This window comes from Oncorhynchus masou, chromosome 16, assembly GCF_036934945.1.
Source record: "Oncorhynchus masou masou isolate Uvic2021 chromosome 16, UVic_Omas_1.1, whole genome shotgun sequence".
NCBI lineage: Eukaryota > Metazoa > Chordata > Actinopteri > Salmoniformes > Salmonidae > Oncorhynchus > Oncorhynchus masou.
Window position 1 is genome coordinate 44,907,265 of NC_088227.1, and position 10,146 is coordinate 44,917,410.

General features: G+C 46.6%; 1 protein-coding gene across 2 annotated transcripts in view; it reads right to left on the minus strand.

Annotated features, from left to right (window-relative positions):
* Positions 1–2,311: 2,311 nt before the first annotated feature.
* eya4 (EYA transcriptional coactivator and phosphatase 4) overlaps positions 2,312–10,146 on the minus strand; it is a 194,931-nt gene continuing 187,096 nt past the window's right edge. For both annotated transcript variants that reach the window (XM_064991764.1, XM_064991765.1), the window contains 2 exons: positions 8,802–8,902; positions 2,312–2,816 (listed from right to left, as the gene is read on the minus strand). In XM_064991764.1, the coding sequence (XP_064847836.1) occupies positions 2,736–2,816; positions 8,802–8,902 (182 nt within the window). In that variant the 3' untranslated portion in view covers positions 2,312–2,735. The remainder of the gene's footprint in view (positions 2,817–8,801; positions 8,903–10,146) is intronic.

Consider the following 10,146-nt stretch of genomic DNA (forward strand, 5'->3'; position numbering starts at 1 on the left):
GAACCCTACATTCACCTGTAGGAAACAGCTGGATGTGTTGAACCCTACATTAATCTGTAGGAAACAGCTGGATGTGTTGCACCCTACATTAATCTGTAGGAAACAGCTGGATGTGTTGAACCCTACATTAATCTGTAGGAAACAGCTGGATGTGTTGCACCCTACATTAATCTGTAGGAAACAGCTGGATGTGTTGAACCCTACATTCACCTGTAGGAAACAGCTGGATGTGTTGAACCCTACATTCACCTGTAGGAAACAGCTGGATGTGTTGAACCCTACATTCACCGGTAGGAAACAGCTGGGTGTGTTGAACCCTACATTAATCTGTAGGAAACAGCTGGATGTGTTGAACCCTACATTAATCTGTAGGAAACAGCTGGATGTGTTGAACCTACATTAATCTGTAGGAAACAGCTTGATGTGTTGAACCCTACATTAATCTGTAGGAAACAGCTGGATGTGTTGAACCCTACATTAATCTGTAGGAAACAGCTGGATGTGTTGAACCCTACATTCACCTGTAGGAAACAGCTGGATGTGTTGAACCCTACATTCACCTGTAGGAAACAGCTGGATGTGTTGAACCCTACATTCCTCTGTAGGAAACAGCTGGATGTGTTGAACCCTACATTCCTCTGTAGGAAACAGCTGGATGTGTTGAACCCTACATTAATCTGTAGGAAACAGCTGGATGTGTTGCACCCTACATTCACCTGTAGGAAACAGCTGGATTTGTTGAACCCTACATTCACCTGTAGGAAAAAACTGGATGTGTTGAACCCTACATTAATCTGTAGGAAAACAGCTGGATGTGTTGAACCCTACATTAATCTGTAGGAAACAGCTGGATGTGTTGAACCTTACATTAATCTGTAGGAAAACAGCTGGATGTGTTGAACCCTACATTAATCTGTAGGAAAACAGCTGGATGTGTTGAACCCTACATTAATCTGTAGGAAACAGCTGGATGTGTTGAACCCTACATTAATCTGTAGGAAACAGCTGGATGTGTTGAACCCTACATTAATCTGTAGGAAACAGCTTGATGTGTTGAACCCTACATTAATCTGTAGGAAACAGCTGGATGTGTTGAACCCTACATTAATCTGTAGGAAACCGCTGGGTGTGTTGAACCCTACATTAATCTGTAGGAAACAGCTGGATGTGTTGAACCCTACATTAATCTGTAGGAAACAGCTGGATGTGTTGAACCCTACATTCACCTGTAGGAAACAGCTGGATGTGTTGAACCCTACATTAATCTGTAGGAAACAGCTGGATGTGTTGAACCCTACATTAATCTGTAGGAAACAGCTGGATGTGTTGAACCCTACATTAATCTGTAATAAACCGCTGGGTGTGTTGAACCCTACATTAATCTGTAGGAAACAGCTGGATGTGTTGAACCCTACATTAATCTGTAGGAAACAGCTGGATGTGTTGAACCCTACATTCACCTGTAGGAAACAGCTGGATGTGTTGAACCCTACATTAATCTGTAGGAAACAGCTGGATGTGTTGAACCCTACATTAATCTGTAGGAAACAGCTGGATGTGTTGAACCCTACATTAATCTGTAGGAAACAGCTGGATGTGTTGAACCCTACATTAATCTGTAGGAAACAGCTGGATGTGTTGAACTGTATTTCCGTCATCAAATCATCACATGAGGTCTTTGACTTTTCATGTAGTTATTTTTATCTACGTATATAGACATTTCCAAATGAACAAAAAGTGACAAAGTAAACACACAAACATGTTTATGAGACACAACACATCATGACGCACATTCTCCTTAATTAAACCTTACAAAAAAAACAAAGAGAAACAACAACAAAAAATAACCTCTCCAAAAATTAAGCTTCTTTTTCATTCAAAAACACAATATCCACCTCTGCCATTTTAAAACTACTTGCTGTGAAATAATTTACATGAGTGAGTGAGCGGGTTCAGACAGAGCATCTTCATATTGAGAGGGCAGATCTGTCGATAGCAGGTTACAGCTGAAGCATTAGTGCACTACTGTTGACTAATATCCTAATGGGGGCCCCATGGGCCCTGGTCAACAGTAGTGCACTACACAGGGAATAGGGTGCCACTTGGGATGCATGTCTTGGATGTTATTTCATGGGCTCGTCCAGCAGGAGTGATAAGTGTTCCAGTTCAGGTCTCCTCTCCTCTCCTCTCCTCTCCTCTCCTCTCCTCTCCTCTCCTCTCCTCTCCTCTCCTCTCCTCTCCTCTCCCTTCCTCTCCTCTCCTCTCCTCTCCTCTCCCTTCCTCTCCTCTCCTCTCCTCTCCTCTCCTCTCCTCTCCTCTCCTCTCCTCTCCTCTCTCAGTCCTAGTTGACTTAAGACAGTTCAGAGAACTCAAATCCAGATGTATTGTTTTTAAAGACACAAAGAAATGAAGACAAAACAAGAAAGTTGCAGTGTACTGTGGTTGTTTTCTTAAATAGATATACAAAAACAAGAAGGCCGGGGGGAGGGAACTAAAGTCTGTCTCCCGTTGCCATCGCCATGGTAACCATTACAGGTGGTAGCAGTAGTAGTAGTACTGGTGTGTTCCGTCTGTTGCTATAGTTACAGAACAGTTACAGAAACAGTCCGTTGCTACAATTACAGTCTGTTGCTATAGTAACAGTTACAGTAACATTCCGTGCTCTAGTAACAGTTGCAGTAACAGTCCGTTACTACGGTAACAGTTACAGTAACATTCTATTGCTACGGTAACAGTTACAGGTATTCAAACTCCAGTGCTTGGTGTAACGCCAGCAGGTCAGAGTGACTGGATATCCTCCAGAATGGCATGTTGTGCTGCAGGAGGGATAGAGGGGGGGGGAGAGAGACAGAGAGAGAGACAGAGAGAGAGAGAGAGACAGAGAGAGAGAGAGAGACAGAGTGAGAGAGAGACAGAGAGAGACAGAGTCAGACAGAGAGATGGAGAGAGACAGAGAGAGACAGACAGAGTGAGAGAGAGACAGACAGAGAGAGGGAGAGAGACAGAGAGACAGAGAGGGAGAGAGAGAGACAGAGAGAGACAGAGAGACAGAGAGAGGGAGAGAGACAGAGACAGAGAGAGGGAGAGAGACAGAGAGATTAGATACCTGTGGAGGGACCAACACACACAACCCCAAGTCATCATGCAAGCTACTGTACGCTAGTCTACATATACCCCTAGGGGTTTGCCAAAGAACTGCAGTTAAAACGCATGCAGCATCCCTTATAGAACCACTGACCTGTAGAACCACTGACCTATAAAACCACTGACATGTAGAACCACTGACCTACTGAACCACTGACCTGTAGAACCACTGACCTGTAGAACCATTGACCTATAGAACCACTGACCTATAGAACCACTGACCTGAAGAACCACTGACCTGTAGAACCACTGACCTATAGAACCACTGACCTGTAGAACCACTGACCTGTAGAACCACTGACCTATAGAACCACTGACCTGTAGAACCACTGACCTGTAGAACCACTGACCTACTGACCTACAGAACCACTGACCTGTAGAACCACTGACCTACTGACCTACAGAACCACTGACCTACAGAACCACTGACCTGTAGAACCACTGACCTACAGAACCACTGACCTATAGAACCACTGACCTGTAGAACCACTGACCTGAAGAACCACTGACCTACAGAACCACTGACCTGTAGAACCACTGACCTGTAGAACCACTGACCTGTAGAACCACTGACCTACAGAACCACTGACCTACAGAACCACTGACCTGTAGAACCACTGACCTACAGAACCACTGACCTGTAGAACCACTGACCTACAGAACCACTGACCTGTAGAAGCACTGACCTGTAGAACCACTGACCTACAGAACCACTGACCTGTAGAACCACTGACCTACAGAACCACTGACCTGTAGAACCACTGACCTGTAGAAACACTGATCTGAAGAGCCACTGACCTGTAGAACCACTGACCTGTAGAACCACTGACCCACTGACCTACTGAACCACTGACCTGTAGAACCACTGACCTACTGAACCACTGACCTGTAGAACCACTGACCTACAGAACCACTGACCTACTGAACCACTGACCTGTAGAACCACTGAGCTACAGAACCTACAGAACCACTGACCTGTAGAACCACTGACCTACAGAACCACTGACCTATAGAACCACTGACCTATAGAACCACTGACCTACAGAACCACTGACCTACTGAACCACTGACCTGTAGAACCACTGACCTACAGAACCACTGACCTACTGAACCACTGACCTGTAGAACCACTGAGCTACAGAACCTACAGAACCACTGACCTACAGAACCACTGACCTGTAGAACCACTGACCTACAGAACCACTGACCTGTAGAACCACTGACCTGTAGAACCACTGACCTACAGAACCACTGACCTACAGAACCACTGACCTACAGAACCACTGACCTACTGAACCACTGACCTACTGAACCACTGACTTGTAGAACCACTGACCTACAGAACCTACAAAACCACTGACCTACAGAACCACTGACCTACAGAACCATTGACCTACTGAACCACTGACCTGTAGAACCACTGACCTACAGAACCTACAGAACCACTGACCTACGGAACCACTGACCTAGAGAACCACTGACCTACAGAACCACTGACCTGTAGAACCACTGACCTACAGAACCTACAGAACCACTGACCTACAGAACCACTGACCTGTAGAACCACTGACCTACAGAATCTACAGAACCACTGACCTACAGAACCACTGACCTAGAGAACCACTGACCTACAGAACCACTGACCTGTAGAACCACTGACCTACAGAACCTACAGAACCACTGACCTACAGAACCACTGACCTGTAGAAGCACTGACCTACAGAACCACTGACCTGTAGAACCACTGACCTACAGAACCACTGACCTACAGAACCACTGACCTGTAGAACCACTGACCTACAGAATCTACAGAACCACTGACCTAGAGAACCACTGACCTACAGAACCACTGACCTGTAGAACCACTGACCTACAGAACCTACAGAACCACTGACCTGTAGAACCACTGACCTACAGAACCACTGACCTACAGAACCACTGACCTGTAGAACCACTGACCTACAGAACCACTGACCTACAGAACCACTGACCTGTAGAACCACTGACCTGTAGAACCACTGACCTACAGAACCTACAGAACCACTGACCTACAGAACCACTGACCTGTAGAAGCACTGACCTACAGAACCACTGACCTGTAGAACCACTGACCTACAGAACCACTGACCTACAGAACCACTGACCTGTAGAACCACTGACCTACAGAATCTACAGAACCACTGACCTAGAGAACCACTGACCTACAGAACCACTGACCTGTAGAACCACTGACCTACAGAACCTACAGAACCACTGACCTGTAGAACCACTGACCTACAGAACCACTGACCTACAGAACCACTGACCTGTAGAACCACTGACCTACAGAACCACTGACCTACAGAACCACTGACCTGTAGAACCACTGACCTGTAGAACCACTGACCTACAGAACCACTGACCTACAGAACCACTGACCTGTAGAACCACTGACCTACAGAACCACTGACCTACAGAACCACTGACCTGTAGAACCACTGACCTACAGAACCACTGACCTACTGAACCCCTGACCTGTAGAACCACTGACCTACAGAACCTACAGAACCACTGACCTACAGAACCACTGACCTGTAGAACCACTGACCTACAGAACCACTGACCTGTAGAACCACTGACCTGTAGAACCACTGACCTACAGAACCACTGACCTACAGAACCACTGACCTGTAGAACCACTGACCTACAGAACCACTGACCTACAGAACCACTGACCTGTAGAACCACTGACCTACAGAACCACTGACCTACAGAACCACTGACCTGTAGAACCACTGACCTACAGAACCACTGACCTGTAGAACCACTGACCTGTAGAACCACTGACCTGTAGAACCTACAGAACCACTGACCTACTGAACCACTGACCTACTGAACCTACAAAACCACTGACCTACAGAACCACTGACCTACAGAACCATTGACCTACTGAACCCCTGACCTGTAGAATCACTGACCTACAGAACCTACAGAACCACTGACCTACAGAACCACTGACCTGTAGAACCACTGACCTACAGAACCTACAGAACCACTGACCTACAGAACCACTGACCTGTAGAACCACTGACCTACAGAATCTACAGAACCACTGACCTACAGAACCACTGACCTACAGAACCACTGACCTGTAGAACCACTGACCTACAGAACCTACAGAACCACTGACCTACAGAACCACTGACCTGTAGAAGCACTGACCTACAGAACCACTGACCTGTAGAACCACTGACCTACAGGACCTACAGAACCACTGACCTACAGAACCACTGACCTGTAGAACCACTGACCTACAGAATCTACAGAACCACTGACCTACAGAACCACTGACCTACAGAACCACTGACCTACAGAACCTACAGAACCACTGACCTGTAGAACCACTGACCTACAGAACCACTGACCTACAGAACCACTGACCTGTAGAACCACTGACCTACAGAACCACTGACCTACAGAACCACTGACCTACAGAACCACTGACCTGTAGAACCACTGACCTGTAGAACCACTGACCTACAGAACCACTGACCTACAGAACCACTGACCTGTAGAACCACTGACCTACAGAACCACTGACCTACAGAACCACTGACCTACAGAACCACTGACCTGTAGAACCACTGACCTACAGAACCACTGACCTACTGAACCACTGACCTGTAGAACCACTGACCTACAGAACCTACAGAACCACTGACCTACAGAACCACTGACCTGTAGAACCACTGACCTACAGAACCACTGACCTACAGAACCACTGACCTGTAGAACCACTGACCTACAGAACCACTGACCTACAGAACCACTGACCTGTAGAACCACTGACCTACAGAACCACTGACCTACAGAACCACTGACCTGTAGAACCACTGACCTGCAGAACCACTGACCTACAGAACCACTGACCTACAGAACCACTGACCTGTAGAAGCACTGACCTACAGAACCACTGACCTACAGAACCACTGACCTACAGAACCACTGACCTACAGAACCACTGACCTACAGAACCACTGACATGTAGAACCACTGACCTACAGAACCTACAGAACCACTGACCTACAGAACCACTGACCTGTAGAACCACTGACCTACTGAACCACTGACCTACTGAACCACTGACCTGTAGAACCACTGACCTACTGAACCACTGACCTGTAGAACCACTGACCTGTAGAACCACTGACCTGTAGAACCACTGACCTACTGAACCACTGACCTGTAGAACCACTGACCTGTAGAACCACTGACCTACAGAACCACTGACCTACAGAACCACTGTATATAATACTTATGAATTAATTGCTGTCATTATTATTATTGTGTCTGCAATCAATTGTTGTGGTTGAGTTCTATAATCCCAATCAGTCAGAGAGTCTACTCTCATTTCATCTTTCGGTCTAAGATGCTAAATCAATTTAAACATACACGTTATTCAATTATTGCCCCCACACTGCTCGCGCTGGCCAATGAGTGTCTGCGTTGCCAAGGGCTAAAATAGAAGTCAGTTCTATTTCTGACGCAGATCGCGCTGCAAGTCCTGCCTCTCCTCATTGGTTTATAGAAGCAGATAGATGAAAGATGAACTGTTTTGCCAGTCGTCGTGGTAATACAACGAAAGTGTAGATGCCAATCACCATATAAAGTCTAAAGAACAAAAAGCCTGGAAGGAGGAGAGAAGACTAGAAACGATTCGGTTGGCCGTTTTATGTGTAGATTAATTGTCGGAGTGGAGGACCTTGTGCATTTCAGGTAAAATAACAACTCAATGTTTATATCCCAGGACAAATTAGCTAGCAACAGCAAGCTAACTAGCTAAATTGTCATAAATGTTTAATTCTTTTTGGCCTGTCGCCAAATTAATATAATTGGTTCAGAGTTTGCTTTGATATTACAACCTGTGTGTCGTGATCGCGTTTGGTGTGTGTGGGGGGGGGGGGGGGGGCAAAATCAATTTGCGCACAATGATGGTGCTCGCCCGGTTTAGGTACAGTCTCAAGAACCAGAGTCTACTGTTGTTTCATGGAAATAACAAAGGAACAAACCCAAACAGAACACAAAGCGACAGTAAGGAGAAGAAAGCCACAAACCAAAACCATAAACGTTACTACATCCACTACTGCAAAGAAAGGCAGGCTTGTACACCACTCAGAGCTCACACAAACACCATAGGAGTAGGGTGAAGATGCCCCTTGACCCTGATCTTTGGTCCATTTTTGAATCCCCCCCCCCACTAATGGGTAAGGTTAGAATTGGGGGAGGGGGGGGGGATTATTTTAGATCTGTACCTAGGGGAAATTTCACCCCAGAGCTCACCAAAACCCCAAACCAAAACACCCCTAAAGTTACTAAAAACCACTACTGCAGAAAGGCAGGCTTGTCCACCACTCCACCAATCCGAAGCCCTCACACCACACTCTACAGGGTCACGGCGAGGTTTTCAAAAGGTCACCTCCGCATTGTTTACCTTTTTGGCTGCCTGTTCCTCCTCCACACCATCTCCTACTACAACATAGACTACCTTCCTGCCATACCTCTGCATTATGCGCTCAAAGCAACCCTCTTTGCCTGCAATATAAACAAAGGGGGGGGGGGGGAAGAGGTCAAGGGTTAGAGGTCAGGAGAGAGAGAGAGAGGGGTCAGGGTGAGGTTACCTGGCTGGCCGCATGCTCCTCGTCCCGCCCGTCGCCAACCACAACATAGGTAATGTTAGTGCCGAAGCGGGAGACTATTCTCTCAAAACAGCTCTCTTTGCCTGGAGACAACAACAAAGCATGTGTACCTAGTGGCACCCTATTCCCTTCATAGTGCACTAGCTTTTGACCAGAGCCCTATGGGTGTGTTTTACGGGGCCCTCTGGTCAACAGTAGTGCACTATGTAGGGAATAGGGTGCCATAGAGCCCTGGTCAACAGTAGTGCACAATATAGGGAATAGGGTGCCATAGAGCCCTGGTCAACAGTAGTGCACTATATAGGGAATAGGGTACCATAGAGCCCTGGTCAACAGTAGTGCACTATATAGGGAATAGGGTACCATAGAGCCCTGGTCAACAGTAGTGCACTATATAGGGAAAAGGGTACCATAGAGCCCTGGTCAACAGTAGTGCACTATATAGGGAAAAGGGTACCATAGAGCCCTGGTCAACAGTAGTGCACTATATAGGGAATAGGGTGCCATAGAGCCCTGGTCAACAGTAGTGCACTATATAGGGAATAGGGCACCATAGAGCCCTGGTCAACAGTAGTGCACTATATAGGGAATAGGGCACCATAGAGCCCTGGTCAACAGTAGTGCACTATGAAGGGAATAGGGTACCATAGAGCCCTTGTCAACAGTAGTGCACTATATAGGGAATAGGGTACCATAGAGCCCTGGTCAACAGTAGTGCATTATATAGGGAATAGGGTGCCATTGAGCCCTGGTCAACAGTAGTACACTATATAGGGAATAGGGTACCATAGAGCCCTGGTCAACAGTAGTGCACTATATAGGGAATAGGGTGCCATTGAGCCCTGGTCAACAGTAGTGCACTATATAGGGAATAGGGTACCATAGAGCCCTGGTCAACAGTAGTGCACTATGAAGGGAATAGGGTACCATAGAGCCCTGGTCAACAGTAGTGCACTATATAGGGAATAGGGTACCATAGAGCCCTGGTCAACAGTAGTGCACTATATAGGGAATAGGGTACCATAGAGCCCTGGTCAACAGTAGTGCACTATATAGGGAATAGGGTACCATAGAGCCCTGGTCAACAGTAGTGCACTATATAGGGAATAGGGTGCCACTTGGGACTAAAAGCTTAAACACAGATGTTTTTCTAACAAAGAGAGAGGATGAGACATTTCTGTAGATCAAGGATGGAGGAGTGGAATGAGAGGAGACGAGGAGAGAGAACAAACACACACTGATATATAGCCATCTGTAAACACACACTGATATAGCCATCTGTAAACACACACTGATCTAGCCATCTGTAAACACACACTGATATAGC